The 20,670-nt window shown below is 39.5% G+C and overlaps 2 protein-coding genes across 3 annotated transcripts; both read right to left on the minus strand.

Annotated features, from left to right (window-relative positions):
• Positions 1–777: 777 nt before the first annotated feature.
• kcnf1b (potassium voltage-gated channel, subfamily F, member 1b) lies at positions 778–4,405 on the minus strand. The gene has a single exon (XM_023274370.3). The coding sequence runs from the start codon at positions 4,243–4,245 to the stop codon at positions 2,926–2,928; it is 1,320 nt and encodes a 439-aa protein (XP_023130138.1). The 5' UTR covers positions 4,246–4,405; the 3' UTR covers positions 778–2,925.
• A 1,382-nt stretch (positions 4,406–5,787) lies between these two features.
• atp6v1c2 (ATPase H+ transporting V1 subunit C2) lies at positions 5,788–19,622 on the minus strand. Of its 2 annotated transcripts, XM_035950005.2 has the most exons (14): positions 19,496–19,622; positions 19,068–19,261; positions 18,516–18,583; positions 17,900–17,985; positions 17,578–17,640; positions 16,951–17,045; positions 15,650–15,741; positions 13,783–13,878; positions 13,629–13,697; positions 10,756–10,848; positions 10,577–10,664; positions 10,385–10,482; positions 9,601–9,724; positions 5,788–6,331 (listed from the first exon to the last, which is right to left on the minus strand). In XM_035950005.2, the coding sequence occupies exons 2-14, from the start codon at positions 19,251–19,253 to the stop codon at positions 6,242–6,244; spliced, it is 1,248 nt and encodes a 415-aa protein (XP_035805898.2). In that variant the 5' UTR covers positions 19,254–19,261; positions 19,496–19,622; the 3' UTR covers positions 5,788–6,241. The 2 variants fall into 2 exon arrangements, with proteins under 2 accessions (XP_035805898.2, XP_023129969.2); XM_023274201.3 differs by lacking the exon at positions 17,578–17,640.
• Positions 19,623–20,670: the final 1,048 nt, after the last annotated feature.

Consider the following 20,670-nt stretch of genomic DNA (forward strand, 5'->3'; position numbering starts at 1 on the left):
GACAGCCAGTGTCATACACACAGCTGTGGATGTCACTCTTTGTTTACATTCTTATTTCCAGGTTGTGTTTCCTGACAATGTCATAAGAATGTAGGACTCTATAATGCCATTGAACAAAAATGGTGGCCAAACCTTAAACCCAGTCTTAACCCTTTCCAGCCTGGAGTTCCCTGTAACAGGCACAGGCCTCATCTATTAAACACAACCTGCTGCTATATTTAGAAGGTTGTCAGGCGTGACACTGACAGTGAAGGGGCCACATGGTACTACTGTAACTCAAATGGATGGAGCATCTGTTTGGCTGCATTTCTGCTGCATTATATGTGGTGGGCTGGCAGCTGAGAATTTTCAGAAAAAGTTTAATAACATCAGTTTTTAATGACTTATTGCTATAAGGCTGTGGATGTTATTTGCACTCTGCATTATTTGTATTATTATTATATAGTTCTGTTTATCTGGTAGCTATTAAGTTGTTGGGGTTTAAATGGAGATTTTCTTTCTTCCTGGAAATAAAGAAACTCAAGCAACTGCCTCCATTTTCGATATAATTAGTACAAAATTATATGTTTTAGTTGTAGAAAACCTTAGTGGAATCTATAAAATAATGAAAATAAACTGCATCAAGTCACAATTAGAAAGAAAAACTGCAAAACTGTACCTACGTGTCCTATTTGTTCAATACAGGGTTTTCTATTGAAGAAAAAAGACACAGTTTCTATGCCCTAGAGGTCAATGACGACACTTTAAAACAACCAGCTGTCGTGTCGGTCAGTCAATTTTAGTTTAATAATGCATGAAAAAGCTGCACAGTTTGGTCAGTTTCCACCAAAACATACACGGTTTAAAGACAAAGACAAACCCTAAACAGCAGCACCTATTTAACAAACACAAAATGTAAATTGTAGTTTGTTTTTTTTTAACTCTAATTCTGACACAGTTCATTCTAAAATTCTCCCCAGTTTCTCTTAAACATAGAGCCCACAGGTGGCTGAGCTGTAACTGTCTCAAAATGTTAGATAACAGCCTGGGGCTTAGGGGGTTAACATTCAAAGTAATATTACATTCTGAGGACTTGGGTCGTACAGTAGCTCGGTGGTTAGCACTTCCATCCTGCAGCTAGAAGATCCCTGGTTCACGTCCTGACCTTCCTATGATCTTTCTGCATGGAGTTTGCATGCAGTTTTAATGTGTGCTCTATCTTTTATCCTTGTTCTGTGTCTGTGTGGATGTGAGCAACAGACTGCTGTAATTTCCCTCGGGATTAATAAAGTACGTTGACCTTGACATGCTCTCCCTGTGCATGTGTGGGTTCTCTCCGGAGACTCTGACTAAAAACAAGATCAGGTTAATTGGTAACTCTAAATTGTCTGCAGGTGTGAATGTGATTGTTTGTCTCTATATGTAGCCCTGTGTAGACTGGTGTCCTCTGCCTTCGCCTTCAGTCAGCTGGGATAGACTCCAGCTCCCTGTGACACTAATGAGGATTAAGCGGTGTATAGATAATGGATGGATTGTGCTTTTTGTCCCCAAAATTTGACTGTGTAAACACATTCATGCATCCACAATGTAACACACTCACACAAGCAAATACGCACCCTTGACTTTTCTGAACTGTACATCTCGTACAGTGACATAAAGTCAGCTTGTGCAGACACTTGTACTGCAACAGGATATCTGTTCACATCAGGGTATCAGTGGATGAAAGGATACAGCATCGTCAGCAACTCTTCAGCAGTCACTTGAGGTTAATGTCTTCTTGGAGTTTATTAAGATTCATGAACAAGCACATTTTTTACAAGAATGAAGGAGCACATGATGAAAGCACTTGTTCTTGTGACCTTACAAGCTTGATTTCTAGTCAGACTTCCACTGTCTGTCTCATAGGAATTACCACATGGCACACATTCAAATATTACTGGCCGGTGAGATCAATGAGCCAACTGTGATAGCTGTCTTCACATGAAATATTCCTCTGCAAGCACCTTTGGAGTATTCTAATTCAGGGGATGATTTTTTTAGTCGCACACCTGTTTTCTGGGTGATGCATCTGATGACTCATCATTAGTCATGCATAATTTAGCTTAGTTAATTTTCCAACATGAGATATTTCTTAAAATAACAAAAATCCTCCACACTGTGGCTCAAGGTCTTTCTGCAGCACATATGCCATCAAAGACATATACATCAGATTGTGACATCAAAGCAAAGCTTCTGTTGTTAAGCAGTAGTCAGGCATTAATGTGCCCATTAAAACTGTTTTTGTTTGCTGCAATCATTCCTCTTTCTGAATTTCCAATGTAAGTGAACATAATCCACAATGTCCCAAATATTCCATAGTGGGTCTGAGGGTGATATGATTCCCTCTTAATGTTACTATCCTGTCTCTACAACATGGAAACAAAAAGAGTAATGTTCCTGTTAATCACCCTAATGTGTGCTGCCAGTCTCCTATTCACTTCAAATACATTTTTTTGCACAGAATTGTTGCATTTTTGCCCCCCTTAATTGACACTGAAAGTCTTGATTGACCTGTACTTAGACTGAAGGTGATGTTATGTTTTTTTCTGGACATGTGGCAAGTTTTTTTCATGCACAATGTTTAATTCTACAACAGTCTCAACAATGACACGAGTGGATGTGAAAACTGGACCACAGGTATAGCAGTACATCACGTTGCAGAATGACAGCAACAGCAGAGCAAAGACAGCAGCTGCATTATGGCGCTATGTACAGGCATCACTGTGCAGCTCTCCCACAGCATCAGCATGTCCTTCGAAGTCTTATCGAGGTCTTGAATACAGTTATATAACTGAATTATATACAATCTTTCGCTGTAGCCTGTGTTTTTAACTTTAGTCTGGTTCACCCCAGTTATTAAATCATCTTTTGTGTGAAAAGTTTTTACTTGTTCAAACATTTCTTCTCTTAATCACTACTTTTCCTGCGGGCCTCCCTGCCAGACTTCAGCTCCATCAGCTCCACTTCGTGCTTTGCTGCAGTCTCCAGCACTTTCTGCTTATTGTAGAAGATAACAAAGTTATTAATGATGGGGTGGATGGGCAAGGCGATGGCTATGACCCCGCACAGAAAGCTCACGGCTGCGTTGCACTTGCCGAGGGTGGTTTTGGGATAGATGTCTCCATAGCCCACCGTGGTCATGGTGATGATGGCCCACCAGAAAGATTGCGGGATGCTCCTGAAAAGTGTCTCCGGGTGGCTTTGCTCCATGGTGTAGCCTAGTGCTGAGAACACGAAGATCCCGACACCCATATACATGAGGAGCAGTCCCAGCTCTTTGAGGCTCCTCTTCAGCGCGTAGGTCAGAGTCTGCAGTCCGGAGGAGTGGCGGGCCAGCTTGAAAATACGCGCGATGCGCATGATGCGGAGCGCCTGGACAGCCTGCTGCACGTTGGTCAACTCCATCATGGATGTGGTGCCGAGGTAGGTAAGAGACAGGACTACGTAGAAAGGCATGATAGCCATGAAGTCTATGATGTTCATGATGGAGAGCGCAAAGTGCAGCTTGTTCGGAGATGAGGCGAGACGCAGTAAGAACTCCGTGGTGAACCACAACATGCAGGCGGTCTCGATCGCCTCCAGGGTCGGGTGCTCCACCAGTTTCCCCTCGGCGTCCGTCACCTGGAGCTCCGGAATGGTTCCCACACACATCACCACCGCCGAGACCAGGATGGAGAGGAAGGATGCGATGGCGATGATGCGCGCCGGCAGGGAGGAACCCGGCTTCTCCATCAGCTTCCACAGGAACCTCTGGCACTGCTGGGTGCGCGTAATGCACTGATCCACCTCCAGATCCTCCAGAATGACTTTCACTTTGCTTGCAATTTCTTTCAACTCTTCCTCTTTCTCGCTGAGGTAACTTTTACAGCACTCATCTAAAACACTTTGGTCTATTTTCCAGAACTCCATCTCCTTGATGAAACAGATGGGGCAGATGCCACGTTTGATGTGGATTTCATCAAAGTAGTAAACGTCGATGATGCACTTGAATGTATCAGGATCACGGTCAAAGTAAAATTCTTTTCTGCCGGGGTCAAAGTCATCGCAAAGAGACGAGATCAGTTCAGAATTCTGAGTCGAGCAGTTCACCAGCTCCGCCAGTCTGCTCTCCGGGTAGCGGTTCAAAACGTCCCCGAAAAGCACCACTCTGACTCCGCCAATGTTCACAGCAATCTCCCCCTCGGCGCACAAATCACCTCTGTATTTTGGCTTCGGAATTGTCCACATTTTATTAAATGTTTTTAAGGATAAAATTCTATCCAAAAATGTTCAAGTGAAGAACACTAACCAGAATTACAGCCCATTATTTTGGTGCGTAAAATGTTTCGTCTCCAGTTTCGTGCACTAAATGGCACTGCCTGAGCAGCCAGCTTTTCCTAACACTTCCTAACACCCATCCCTCTCTTTCTCCTCTCTCTCTGTCTGTCTGTCTGTCTGTCTGTCTCTCTCTCTCTCTCTCTCTCTCTCTCTCTCTCTCTCACACACACACACACACACACACACACACACACACACACACACGCACACGCACACGCAGAGATTGAAGACATTTCTCTTCATGTCAAGCGCCACTGTGATGCACCTGTGTGGTTGTGAAGATCGTTCAGTCACTAATTAAAAGAACACTTTTAATTACTGCTTCTCTTATATAACAGACAGACTGTACCTCGTTTTCCACAGTAGTTACAGCCTCATTGTTCAACTCAAATGAAAATATGACACAGTCTGCCTTGTACAATCAGTTACTGGAACTGATTCTTTCCTAATATCCAAAGGAAATCTTCTGATATGTGGATCAAACATCAGTTATAACTGGGATAAATGCAGTGAAATTGGGGACAGTGCACTCTCTGGTGACCACGTGCTGTATAGCATTCACTGATGGAATGTAACTGAATATATTTATGTAACTACTAAATGCAAGAGTAATATTACCACTGGAGTATCACTGGATTATTTATATTTTGTGATACTTTAGGTCTATTGAAAATACTATGTTTTTTTTGTTTTTTAACTTTACTGCATTTTCTTCACTGCAGAACTTAAGACTTAGTTCTATGATTTATATAATACCAATATGTTTGTGCTGTGACCCCTTACAAAAAAGGTAGTATATACATGTGTCTGTTGTCACGTTTTACACACTTATATCTCAGGTGTTTTGCACATGTAAGCTGGTTTCAGAAACCTTGATCGACCCTTTCTTGGTTTTGAGAAAACCGAATATGCTGGAGTAGTCACACAGAAAGCAGAATACGGTGTCAAGAACAAGAAATATGACAAGAAATGTTCTGAAAAATTAGGAAAAGATGGAATTTGAACTTTAAATATTTAAATGTTTCAAGTCTGGATCTGCAATGGAGCATTCTATTATTGCTATTTGTTACCGTCTGATCAAACATGAGTTGAAAATCATCAGTCATGATATCTGTTCTCAGCATAATACTTTTAAAAGTGTACTGGTTGGTTTTGGGCTGCACAGTGGCTTGGTGGTTAGCACTTTTGCCTTGCAGCTAGAGGATCCCCAGTTCGTGGCCTTTCCAGGATCTTTCTGCATGGAGTTTGCATGTTCTCCCTGCACATGTGTGGGTTTTCTCCGAGTAGTCTGGCTTCCACAGTCCAAAAACATGCTGAGGTTAATTGGTAACTCTAAATTGAGTGTGATTGTTTGTCTCTATGTAGCCTTGTGACAGACTGATGACCTGTCCAGGTGTCCCCAGGTGTATAGATAATGGATGGATGGATGGCTGTGTGAATAATGTGCAGCAATGCATGAAGAAATCCACTTTATTAGTGTGATGGCTTTAAGATTTAAAATAATAACGTGCTCACTTAACATGTTTGAAGCTGTACACTGACATTAGTATTTACAGTGTGTGTTCTTTTAACATAAATCCCTGAAGAACATTCTTCAGATATTAAACACATTTAAATATTTCCACAATTCCATGTGCAGCACATCATAAGTGTAGTCCATGTGCAGCTGGCATTGTGTTGAAGGGGATCCAAATCCATCCACTGACAGGTTTATTTACACCACCATCTCAAAAAGTCACTTTCTGGCTCAAGAGAAATGTTGAAAACCAAGATATTCAAGGATATGTTCTCTGCTAGCTGTGTTTTATTTTAGCGATGCAGCTCTGTTTCTGGCTCTGACTGACTGGAACAAGAAACAGCGTGTGTGACAGGGCCCTCTCTGCTTTGGCAGTCACATCTCTGACTGCTAGCTCATCTCCAACACATTGGTGCTGACGTGGAAACAGATGTAGGAGAAGTACTCCTGCTGACAGAGTCCTGGGATGTCACAGCTCACCTGTTTAGCAGAAAAGACAGAAAATAGCGTCACATGTACCTTGAACCTGTGAAAGCTGAACATCGAGGAGAGTTTGTGCACTGGGCAAGTTCAGCTCTCTGTTATAGATTATGTACTATACTTATCTTGCCCTTATTTATTATTGTTCATTCTGTGAATATACATGCACTACAGTGGAACAAATTTCTCTTTTCTCTCTGTGGTCTGGCATGGACATGGAGGAGTTTGCATGGGACAGATGTCATCTCAGGTTGGCAGGCCAGCAGATGGTTGACAGTATTTTCTTCACTCAGACTTCAACATGAAATCTGGACAAACACTATGCTGCACTGTCATTGGTCTTTTGGAAGTAAAAACAAAACAAAAAATAATGCCAGACATACATTAAAGTATTCATCACAAGCAGTTGCTGAATCAATTTAGTAGTGAACTGATTTTTGGCCAGAGTCTTGACAGGAAAATCATCAGTATGTGTGAACCTAACATGATGTCAGCAACATGCTAATAACTTAGCGTGGCGTGGTGCTTAGCACTTTTGCCTTGCAGTTAGAGGATTACGGTTAGGCCGGTTCACATTCCAGTCTTCCCAGGATCTTTCTGCATGGGGTTTGCATATTCTCCTGTGCATGTGTGGGTTTTCTCCAGGTTCTCAGGCTTCCTCCCACAGTCCAAAAACATGCTGAGGTTAGTTGGTGATTCTAAATTGTCCATGAGTGTGATTGCTTGTCTGTCATTGTTTGATGTGTAGCCCTGTGATAGACTGTTACCTGTCCAGGTGTTCCCTGCCTTCACCCTAAGTCAGCTGGGATAGACTCCACCCCCCTGTGACCCTAATGAGGATTAAGTGGTGTACAGATAATGGATGGATGGAATAAGCTTTAATGATTGGCTGTGGGCAGAAGTGGAGGATGTTTTCATGCATCTTATCAAATATTTTATCAACAATTGATCAAATTTTTATGTTCATGAAAAAGAGGTCTCTTGTAGTGATAAATGCACACAAGTAAAAGCAACAGTTCCGTTTTTTGAAGTGTACTGAAAGCAGCATTAAATTATGTTGTTTTTTTTAACATTTTGGCTTTTGGCACTTTGACATTTGTCATCAAGTTGATATAGTGAATTTACTGATACACAGTTGGTTATTTACACATGTACAACAACTTTAACATTAAAGTTGTTGTACATTTAACATTAGCTGATTAATGTGACTCTTTTTTTTTGCTCTGATTTGGTCTCCACCAACTCCTGAATAACCTAATAACACTATTAAAACAGAGAAAATGGACATAGTTGTTGATCCAAAACATATCAGTCCACACTCCACTACAGAAGCACTTTATGATCTCAAAAGAGAGCCAGTAGAGGGGGATAGTTCCATGTCTTGTGGCCCTTTGTCCCAATCACAAGGCAATTGCAGTTTAGCAGAAAGTAACACTGAGGAAAATCTTTTCCCTCCTCTTCTACAGAGGAATGCAGTGGATATGCCACAACTCACTCCAGAGCCAGATGATCAGGTTAGCGTTTGCCCTTTGCCTCCTGTACTGACCCAAGAGATGCCCTCCCTCACCCCTGCTGATGATGGACTAACTGATTTTCCGAAAACACCTATGAGGCTTACTGGAGATTTTTTTTTTTTTTTTTTTTTTTTACCAAAATCAAAACTTTGACGTCTACCACTTTACCATTAAATGCGATTGGATCCATTCTCAACAAGATAAAAACAGTGATAAAAGCAGCGAAAAGAAAAGATGCGTTCTGTGAACAACCATTGAAAGTATAGCGTATGTGTCTTCCTTAAGCCTGGGTCCATAGGATCTTATATGTTCCTTGGACTGCACTCTTCTGGGCAGAGATCTCAGATGTTGTACCTGGAATCTGCTGCAGCTACTTTCCCACTTTGAAGGTCATAGCCTCTAATGTTCTCACTACCACTGGGACCGCCTTGGCCTTTCCCTTCCACATCTGTTCCAGTTGTTCCTGTACGGCCCCTAATAGTCCTTCTCATTCTCCTTCTTCTTGATCTTGTTGTCTGCTGCCACATCTACCCCTACTGCCCTCTGCTGCTCCTGATCAGCCACCACTATATCAGGTTAGTTAGCCAGCAGCTGTACTAAGTGTGGGTCTCAAGGTCTTACAAGGTGTTTGCTCTTCTGTTCTCTTTCACTCTGGTCAATACTCAGCACAGATATTCTCATACACAGTCGCAGTGTACGCAGTCCCAGCTTGAATCTTGCATGTTATTATGGGCTGGACTGTCTCAGGGGCCTCTTTGCACAGGGCCTGTTTTTGTCCTGATATGATCATAGCCTCTGTGCAGATCAGCCATCTTCAGCCACTTCATCATGTCAGCCACCTCCTCTATCTGCCAGTGATCATACACTACCAGGCAAAAGTTTGGACACACCTTCTCATTCAATGGTTTTTACTTAATTATTTGATACATTGCAGATTAATACTGAAGATATCAAAACTATAAAAGAATACATTTGGAATTATGTTGTCAACAAAAATGTGTTAATCTTCAGTATTAATCTACAATGTAGAAAATAATGCAAATAAATAAAAAGCACTGAATGAGAAGGTGTGTCCAAACTTTTGACTGGTAGTGTACATCCCGTGGAGGAGCTTGGTCTTCCACACTGTTCTCCAATAACGTACCATTAGATTTCTATAATTATTAGCATTATTATCAGCATATCATTTAATGTTTCAGCTTTTAAACAAGTTTTAGCAGTTTAATATCTACTGGTCAATATTTATGAACTGAAAGTCTTGACACAGGCAACATGTATTTTGGATAAAGATCATTTGGACACATAAAAATGGTGAAAATGTACTGAGTGGGCATTTTCATGTGAAAACTTGTTAGTGCTCTCTGGTGGATGATACATGTAATGGCAACATTGTTTTGAAAACCATTCAAATAGATTTGATTTAATAAGCCTGCCAATGCAGATATGTGTCAATCTGTAATGTGTGCTTCATAATGCAAAGTCTTGACTCTAAAATAGTGTAAAGTAAGTGTATAAAGTAGTACCAAGTGGAAAGGAAAGATTCTGAGTCAGTTCCCTTGTAAAACGTATAAAGTTGTAGTTTGAAGCTTTAAAGTAGTTAATTGATGATGGGCTGAGGTTATCTCATCATTCCTTCTGATATGTGACTTTGGATGTTTATGTCTTTTCTTCTGTCCTTTATAGCCTCTTAAATTGGTGTAATGATGACAAAATAATGATCAACATAAATCAGTGAAGGTCAGTTTGGCCTCTTACGTCTGTCATACTGGCAGTGGGGTCCAGATGCTTGAACAGCGAGGAAAGTTCTTCTCTCAGCTTCTTTGAGTGCTTCGTGTCAGTCTGCAGTAGAAGAGCCTGATAGTTCACAGGTAGTCCATACCTGACAGAAGACATTATTATGAGTCAGCTCACACTGCGATGTCTTACATGCCATTTTTCATTAGAGAAAATTGACTAAAAGATACACAAAAGATACACAAAAGAGAAGCAAAGCAGCCAAAATGAGACAGAAAAGAGAAGAGATAAAAAAAAGATAAAATAGAAACAAGCAGTTGGAAATGAGGCACAAAATGTCTCAAATGTGACTCATCAGAGACACAAAAATGAGACACAAAATAGATGTAAAATGACCAAAGGAGACAAAATGGCAAAAAACTGTTAAGAACGAGACACAAAATGTCGCAAATGTGACTCATCAGAGACACAAAAATGAGACACAAAATAGATGTAAAATGACCAAAGGAGACAAAATGGCAAAAAACTATTAAGAACGATACACAAAATGTCGCAAATGTGACAAAAAAGAGACACAAAACCCCCAAATTGAAGCACAAAGAAACAGGTAAAATGACCACAAAGAGACAAAATGAAATGAAAGGTTTCAAATGAGACACAAAACAACCAAAATGAGACACAAAATAGATGCAAAATGGCAGGAGACATTATTATGAGTCAGCTCACACTCAAATGTCTCACATACCATTTTTCATGAATGGTGAATGAAAATCAATAAAAAATGACAAAAGTTATAATCACTGACCTGAGGACTGATTCTACAAACACCCTCAATGCTTTCAAGTGAACCCAGGCAATAAACATCTCACTGAAATTCACCTTCAGCCAGCTTACAAAGATTCCCTATGGAAGAGGCATGCACATTTATAATACATTACAACACACATATCAGAAAACCTCTAGAGACAGCATAATACATACATAATGTTTGACTCACATACTGCTCCTTTTTGTGAACGCTAAGCTGCTTAATCTCCTGCTGCTTCTTCTCCTCCAGATCCAAGCTGTACTCACGCACGATGAACCTGTGTGGATCATAGACTACACTATGGTAATTGACACAGACAACACAGCTTTGGCTTTACTGTGTGCTTTCTGGCAAGCCATCCTGCTTACTTGCTCTCCTGGGCTTTGGCTTTGAATTTACACACGGCTCTTTTGAACAGTGTCACTGAGAAGATTCCTCCCTCTCCATCCTCGAACAGCTTCCTGATGGTCACAAAACACAATGACAAGTTTGGAGCGACACATGTCAACCTGCAGCAACAAGAGAAGCTGAAAATTCAAATAAAGTCAACTACGGTGTTGTGTTTATGCCATGTGGAATGAAAGTAGAAATATTTCCATGCTTATGACGGGATTTACATAAGCAGTTATTTCAAATGGTGTCAATCTAAAATGTTCTCAATACTGCAGATTTCAGTTATATTAATCAGCAAGCAGTTAACAAAGTGAAATAGACAGGCAATAATATGAGCTAGATTTCTTTAAAGAATGTCTATGACTTGGGTCTTGACCTGAATTCTGTTCACAAACAGAAAACTAATAATTAGTTTATGGGAACTCTGACTTTGATCTTGCATTATGCAAATGAAAGATGAGTGATTCTGATGCACTGTAAAAGTTTATTCTGATGAAGAAGTGAGACAGGAGATGCAATGCTCTCATCTGGTGCCATTTCAATTGGAGATCAATGAATGACAAGGAGCCAAATCTAAAAAATGTTTTTGTCTTTGTTCTATGCAATTTATATACCAAAAACAAACATATATATTTCATATACATTATATACACCACCATTCAAAAGTTTGGGGTCACCCAGACAATTTCATGTTTTTCATAAGTAAGAAGCCACCAGCTTTAAAAATGAGTCCTTAAAGCAGTGCAGTATGAAAAGTCCTTGTCAGAAATGCACTCCTTTCCATTGTTCTGATGGCATCTACATGTGTCAGCTTCATGTCTAAATGAGCTCATGGTAGCCTTTCTGTAAGTGTGGTGACAGCAGTCTTACTAGTTGGTCATGGCAGCATTTCTGCATCACTTCCAGTGTAGCACAAGTCTGAAATGTATTCAGTGGCTGTAACAGATTAGTGATTGTTTTCCTACGTTTGAGCCCAGTATTGGTCCATATACACTACCATTCAAAGGTTTGGGGTCACCCAGACAATTCCATGTTTTCCATAAAAACTCACACTTTTATCCATGTTCTAACATAACTGCACAAGGGTTTTCTAATCATCAATGAGCCTTTCAACACCATTAGCTAACACAATGTAGCATTAGAACACAGGAGTGATGGTTGCTGGAAATGTTCCTCTGTACCTCTATGGAGATATTCCATTAAAAATCAGCTGTTTCTAGCTAGAATAGTCATTTATCACATTAATAATGTCTACACTGAATTTAGCATTCATTTACTGTCATTTTCATTTAAAAAATGCTTTTCTTTCAAAAATAAGGACATTTCTAAGTGACTCTAAATGTTTGAACAGTAGTGTATAATTGAAAGGTAAAATTAATTTCACATTATAATGTAAATAGACTTTTCTGGGTTACTGCACATATTGTGAAGCGTGGGGATTTCTGTTATATATATATATATATATATATATATATATATATATATATATATATATATATATATATATATATATATATATATATATATATATATATATATATATCTCAGTGCAAAATTGTAATACTAAGATTAATACTGGTGGAATAGCATTGCTTTTTTTAACTGACAACTAAGAATGGAAAAGACATTTTTTACCTTGCTGACATGTTTCAAACGTAATCACACGTCAGATGACGCTCTGAGGAAGACCAGAGACAGGGTTGAAACATGTCAGCAAGGTATAAACCATCTTTTCCTTACTTAGTTGTCCATTAAAAAACTAACACTACTCTAAAATAAGAAACAACAAAATTAACATAATCCATCTGTTAATATTGGTAGGGTTTTTTGTTGCTGCTGGTTGCAGCGTGTTTGTTTAGTGACATTTATATTCCTGAGGATGTACAGAAAAACTGGTAATCCCTGACTTTTTGTATGTGTGTTTACAGAATAAATTAGTTTGATTTTCTGACTAAATATTTACAGAACTAACGACACCCTCAGGGCTGCACAGTGGCTTGCTGGTTAGAACTCTGTCGTGCAGCTAGAAGATCCCCGGTTCATGTCCCCGCCTTCCTGGCATCTTTCTACATGCAGTTTGCATGTTCTCCCTGTGCATGCGTGAGTTTTCTCCAGGTACTCCGGCTTCCTCCCACAGTCCAAAAACATGCTACTTAAATTGTCTGTAGGTGTGAATGTGAGTGTGATTGTTTGTCTCTATATGTAGCCCTGTGATAGAATGGTGACCTGTCCAGGGTGTCTCCTGCCTTCACCCTGAGTCAGCTGAGATAGACTCCAGACCCCTGCGACCCTAATGAGGATTAAGTGGTGTATAGATAATGGATGGATGGATGACATTCTCACCATCTTTAGCTGTACTTTGTATTTACATATTGCCATCCTAAGACGATAAACATGGTAAACAGAGTATTGGCAAAGAACAGTCAGGACTTGGCCTGTTGCTAAAAGCTGTAGGGCTCGCTCACTAATGTCTGCAGGCTTTATTCACCTTATTTACATTTATAGCACCCTGTGTCAACACTTTAGATCCTATTCTGTTTTAGTTGTCAGTTGACAAAGTGCTTAATTTTTTATGTAAAATCTCCAAAAATATTCTGGCATGATGCCATAAGACATTAAAGAAATCAAAACTTGGCTACGTTTTGACCTCTGGAAACAAAATGTTCTTCTCTGCTGCTGATCCAAACCAGACAGACTTTTACTTTCTGCCGGTAATGGGACACCTGTGGTTACTTGGCTTGACCTTTTGGACGCTGAGAGCAGGTACTCAGAGCTTTGACGGTTCACTTGTACATGGATCAAGTGGTATGGCTTGTTTCATGGCCAAGAGTACATAAAGATAGCTCACCTGCTCGACCGCGGAACCACAAACTCTGACAAGGATTCATAGGTCCTCTCCCACTGCAAGTAACTCCCTCTGTGGTCAGAAACACGAGCAAAACACATTTACATACAAAGAACATCACAGGTATATGCAGACACAAGCATGCAATGTAACTGACCTGTTCACCACTACCAGGAGAGTGGTGAGGTAGTCTGACACCACCAGGTCCTCTTTCCTCACAATGCCATTCAGACTGCAAGTTTGCAAATTCCCTCTAGAAACAAAATTAACCCACTTCAGTGTATACATATATATATATATATATATATATATATATATATATATATATATATATATATATATATATATATATATATATATATATATACACACACACTACCAGTCAAAAGTTTTAGAACACCCCAGTTTTTCCATGTTTTTATTGGAAATTATGCATGTAAATGTGTCATTGTACTCTGAAATGAAAGCATAGAACAAAGAAACAAATTACGTTTAAAAAAAATAGTATTTAGAAACCAAAATTCTAAACTTTTGACTCATCAAAGAAGCCACCTTTGGCAGATATAACAACTGAACATACTCATTCTTTCCACAATGGAAATCAAATATTCTTCAGAAAGTTCTTCCAGCTCTGTTGCAGAAGTTTCCATAAATGTGTGGTTCTTGTAGGTTCTTTGCTTCACTCTTCTATCCAGTTCATCCAAACCAGCTCCATGAGGTTTAAGTCTGGAGACTGTGCTGCTACTCCATGTTTTCAAGCTCACCATCTGGTTCTTTGTTCCTAAGGTGGTTCTACAGAGCTTGGACTGATGTTCTGGATCATTATCTGCTGTAGGATGAACTCCTGACCAACTAGAACATACCAGAGGGTTCTGCATGGAGCTGCAGAATGCTGTGGTAGCTGTTTAGGTTCAGGGTTCCTCTCACTCTGTACAAGAACCGACCCTGGATCCAGCAGAACAGCCCCAGACCATCACACTTCCTCCTTCATGTTTGACAATTGATGTCACACAGTGAAGAACCATCCTGTCTCCTACTCAACAGTGTAGAAAAATCCTGTGTGATGAACCAAAGATTTCAGATTTTGATTCATCAGTCCATAATACCTTCTTCCAGTCTTCAGTAGTCCTTTGGTGGTGTTTCATGGTCCAGGAAAGCCTCTTTTTCTTATTCTGACGTCTTAGCAACGGCTTTCTGCTGCAACTCCATCTGTCAAACCTGCAGCTCCAAGTCTTCTCTCCACAGTTAAACTGAGACTTCTTACTACGACCACTATGAAGCTGATTGAAGCTGTTGTCCTCTGAGTTCCTATCACCAAGCTGTTGACTCTCACAAACTGGTCTTCTGGTTCTGTTGTGGCTTTGGTTCTTCCAGACCTCTTCCTGTCAGAGTTTCCTCCAGTTTCTGAGCCTTTTGATGGTGAAGAAACTGGACTCAATGACACCTTGACTTTCTTCGCAATTTCTCTGTAGGAACGACCTACATTTTTAGGTGTTATTATGGTCTGTCTCTTTTTTATTGTTAATTGCCTTTTCCTCTCTATTTTTATAGCAACACACTACTTGCTGCAGTACAACACTGTTCTAATAATGGTCTGGAGGATATGGTGTCACGGTGTGTTCCAACAGTACTTTTATGTAGACAGAGGGGGTTGGAAGTAACCTAGAAAAGTTAGGACACCTGTAGGATTTGGTAGCACCAACTTTCAAGGCTTAATCAACCTCCACTGCTGCAGAACAGCTTTAAGTTGTTCACCCATTTCTTGTTCCCTGAAAAAAGCCTTTTTGTATAATTCTGAAATTTACATTAGTCAGTTTTGGGTAACTTTACCTTTTTTAACCTCTCTCAGTTCACCACTTACCTTTGTACCATTTCAAGCTATTGGCTATAGCTACATTGGACTTGAGCTACTTGAATTCCAATAAAAAACTGGACAAACTGTGGCATTCTAAAACTTTTGACTGGTAGTGAATACAGTTAATGCAACGTTGTATTTTGCCAAATACATAATTGCTGGTACTCACTCTAGTTTGTGCTCAAGGCTTTGCAGACTCACTTTCACGCTGTTGTACGCTGCAGCACGGGATTTTAATTCTGTCTCCACCTGGGAAACTTCCTGACACACATGCAGGTATCAACAGCACAGATAAGCATTAATACATGATGTAAGCATTGAAGTAGAATTTTAAACTATAAGCAGAAGTCTGGGTGCATCAAAGCTTAATTTCCTGCAGTTTTTATGCACTACTTTTTTTCTGTTCAGCATCAGTCTATGGTAGAACTGGTTTTAATTTTACAAAGGAAAACACTAGGTACAATGAGCAAATGTGTTTGCTTCTTTCATCCCTTCTTCCCCTGAAATCTATGCCTATTTATACCTGTAGTGGAATTTAGTAATTCTATATCCATGCTGCTTAGATACACATATGCATCATTACTTTGTTTCCAATTAAATGTAATTTTGTTAGATCTTGTGAAAACTCCTTGACAGCATCATCTTTACTGATTCGTGGACATTAGAGAGGTTTCATATGTTCCAGAAAGATACTGTACAAGTCAAATTTAGTTTCCTATGACATCAGGACTACTTTTATAAAGCACTGTGAAAGGAGTTGTATAATGTCTTTCTGTAGCACCAGTCTGAAAAATAACCCTGATAAAGCCAACTTGGGCTTGAGGTTCAGGGAACCAAAGTTTATAATGTAGAACAAAAGGTGCCGAAGTTGAATTACTGTAGATGTAACTTGGCAATGAAAGTCTGACAACAGATGCTATGAAGTTATAATACAGGAATTATTGGAACCACTGTTTTTGAAGTCGGGATATTTTGGCCTGTGCTGTAATTTGGGGTCTAGTTCACCCTGCTCATCATGTAAAATTTCATGTGACTGTTCACTAATAGGCAGAGAGAGTTCATTGGACGGGAATGTTTTGGTGTCTAGGTTGAGGTCTGATTTATTTAATTAATTTTTCCCCATCTCAGCCTGATTTAATGTAGATGAAGATGAAAAGTTCAGTTCACTCTATATCTCTCTGCAGCTCCATATTGCGCACTGTTTGTGAGGCCACATCTACCGTTGACAAGTCCAATCATATCTGATGGACTATGTTTAAATCCCTCTTGTAACTGAACTACTCAGATCTATGCCACATTAATAAGGCTATAATGGCCTTCCTGTGACTTTCACTGTTTCTTCTGTTTCACAACTTTGCAAAAGTGCAATAGGAAGTTGCTGGAATGCCCCTTCATGGTAATAACAATCAGTCTTAATTATATTTACATGTCATTTACATACTTATTACTCCCAGTCTCATAGGTTTGTACCTTGTTGATGATGTCTGCCAGGCTGGAGAGAGGCAGAGCTGTGGGATACTTGGCTTTGTCCCATTGAAACTTGGTTACATAGCTCATCAGGTCCACTGAGAAAAGCGCATACAGAACGTCATGGTATAGCTACACTACCGTTCAAAGGTTTGGAGTCACTTAGAAATGTCCTTATTTTTGAAAGAAAAGCAGTTTTTTTCCAGTGAAGATTACATTTAATGAATCAGAAGTCCAGTCTAGACAGTGTTAATGTGGTAAATGACTATTCTAGCTGGAAACGGCTGATTTTTAATGGAATATCTCCATAGGGGTACAGAGGAACATTTCCAGCAACCATCACTCCTGTGTTCTAATGCTACATTGTGTTAGCTAATGGTGTTGAAAGACTCACTGATGATTAGAAAACCCTTGTGCAGTTATGTTACACATGAATAAAAGTGTGAGTTTTCATGGAAAACATGAAATTGTCTGGGTGACCCCAAACTTTTGAATGGTCATGTATGTAACACAGAGAGGAACAGAATTAGGAAAACAACAGGACAAGAGAACCCAAAAAATGTGATAATGCATTCTTTCACACAGCACAGCATTGCAACTCAGAGAGCAAACCGGCAGCAGATAAAATACCCCTCAGAGACTTGAGGTAAGCTTTCAGAGGTGACAGGGCAGCTCTCTGACTGGTGCTGTGGCCTGATGGAGGAGAGTGATCACAGATGCTGGTTAGACTGCTTTGTGTTATGCAGCTGTTGAGCTGCCTTACTGTTTGCATGCCTGAGGCTACTAGAAAAAGTGAAGGGATCAGTGTGGGCTGTGTTATGCATATGGAGCTCAGTAGTAGCTCTTAGTCTCAGTTGCAATGTGCATGTGGGCTGTGGCTTCTTTGCACTTACTTAATGAGCTTCTATACTATATAATTAACACCCTCAGAATGTATGAGTGTGCGACTCACCTCCATTGGCTAAGGAGTTTTCCAAAACTTTGTCATTCGACTGCTCCATCATGTCCCTCATACACTGACACGTTTTTTTGATCACACTGACGAAGCCACAGGAAAAACACAATTACTACAGAGGGTTTATATGCCATTCACACAGCTTCTTCTTTCCTCGAAATCTCTCTTCCCCAAGTTGTTTCATGAGACACACAATGATCTAATAATGTGGACTCAGGGTTTAATTCGTCCAAACCTTGGACTGAAAGCAGGTTTCAGAAAGCAACAAATCAAGCTAAGTTAAAGCTTCTGGTCTGAACTCTAAAAGAAATCTGCCTGCTTTGATCTCCCTTATCCACATTTTGATGTTTTAAAGACGTAGTAAAATCTCCATTTACATGTGAGCTCAGATGCACCAACAATGAATTTAAAATTAAGAGGGAAAACTAACCATCAGCTGCCCCTGACAATCAATTAATCATGACACAGACCGCACACAAGCTCAGAGTTACTGGTCTTAATGAGGGACAAAGCTACAAACATACAATGACCTTTGAGACAAACTGACTCCATGCACACGACCAGAGCGAGGACAGCATATTGCTTGGTCACTATTTGATCGGATTATTATTACCTTTCCGTCAGCGTGTCAAGCTTGGAGAGGTCATCTGACACGCTGAGCAGACTGTCCAGTATTCCCACCTGAGGTCACAGCATAGATATACAGCACAGTTAATGTTACCGTGTGATGATACCCATGCATCATCCATCTGATATCACACAGAACTCCAATAATTAAACGTGAGCAGCAGTCCTGTATGTATTTTCACTGGGTTTTCATGTTTCATGGAATTAAACAGCAGTGGTTAAAATGCACTTCCTGTCAGGCCAGGTGAACATTGATCCCATTGAGTGAAATGGGTCAGATGGAAATGTTGCCTCAATCTGTAGAGAGCAACCTGAGCCTTTATCCCTTCACCAGAGAAGGACACCAAACACCATCACTCTCCTCAACTACACTCTACTGTAATGGTATAAACACAGAACTAACAATTCTCACTCTTTTTTTTGACATTGGTATTGTTAAGAAGAGAGGTGCCTTCTTGTCCTTACGTGTATGTTCACTCAGTTTTATGTATTTTGCTCCCTCAGGCTCTTCACCAGGATAGACGATACTCCACCTCACCTTGAGATTTGGAATGGAGAACTTGCAGCAGGAGGCCAGGTTGGTTTTGGCAGCGATGCGCTTGAGTTTCTCTACACTGGTTAAACTGGTTTTGTCCAGCGGGACAGAAATCAACCAAAAGTCTGTCATGACTCCAGGAGCTTCACATAGAGACCACCACTCAAAAATCCTCCCCACCTTTGGCATTGAATAGACTGCGACCCAGAGCAAACAAACATGAAACAACATTAACCCTATTATTAACATACAGACTTTAATACTAAGTTTTAGGACTTTAAGAAATAACATGAAAATTTTAAACTCTTTTACAGTATTTTACTTTCCTTTACACTGTTATCATATTACACTTTTCCTAAATAATGAATAAACAAAATTAAGTATCAGAAGCTTTTAAAGAAAAACAAAGAACCTTTCAGAGCAGGGCTTACCTTCAGGTTATCTTCATGACCGTCCACTGACAGTCCCTGTGAGTGTAGCAGAGTCTGAGCTCAGCTCCACCTGACACTGACTGACAGCCAACCTGCCGTCCTCTGCTGTCTACCTCTGAGAGCTGTTACATCACTGCAAATATACCCAAACTGCAGTTTGCAACATTGTTTCCACTCAGCATGTTCCACAGAGTTACAGATTGTTTTGTTTTGTTTTTATTGATATTTCAGTTTGTCTATGCTTTTGAACACATTTGCATTCATTTATGAAAACTAGTTTAAAACTGTAAAACTATAACATGGATGCATCACGCCTATTCAGATTAAAGTTAGCATTGTTTGTTTGCCCAGATTGTTTTTTTTTTTGCCATTTCCTGTATTTAAAATTGTGAAAACCTAATTTTTTAACTTTAGTACATTGTGTCATGTCATTACTGTCAATTAGTGAAGTTAGCTAACACAAAGCAGTGCAAATCACATTAAGCTGGAATTTTTGTAGCTTTCTGAGTAAATTTCATCAGTATGGTAAACCACACAGTCTGTGGATGAACTGGAATAAAACCCTCCTTTGGAATTTACATTAGAAATCTTTTTTTGTATGATAGTAGATGATAGTGGCCTTGTTAATCTTTCAGCAGCACTGAAGCCATTTTGTGGTCTGAAAAATGCCTTCAATGCTCTCTCGCTCCATATATATATATATATATATATATATATATATATATATATATATATATATATATACATGCATAGATAGATAGATAGATAGATTTGAGTAATCCATTATTTTTAGCATAAAAAAAATTACATATACTTATTCGATGAATATACTCTGGCCTTTCTAATATTACATTTGTACACCATTGTCAATAACATAACAAGCAATAACCATGTGTCATTATCTTTCTACAAGGCTAACAACAAATTCACTAATACAGACTCAACATCTCTGCAGATGTAACATTGTTTTGTGTCATTAATTTAAATATCAGTGAAAAACAGCTGTTGTAAGGTTAGTTAAGTGTCAAAGGTTCATCCGTTATCATTTACAAATTATTTGGCAATTTCTGTATGTTATCTAACATTTATGTTGTAGTTAAAGTCATATATAAATACACATAAGTACAAGTTTGTATTTATGGCTAATCTTAATCCGGGCGGTAAGATTCCTCCTG

This window comes from Amphiprion ocellaris, chromosome 20 (genome assembly GCF_022539595.1).
Source record: "Amphiprion ocellaris isolate individual 3 ecotype Okinawa chromosome 20, ASM2253959v1, whole genome shotgun sequence".
Classification (NCBI taxonomy): Eukaryota; Metazoa; Chordata; class Actinopteri; family Pomacentridae; genus Amphiprion; species Amphiprion ocellaris.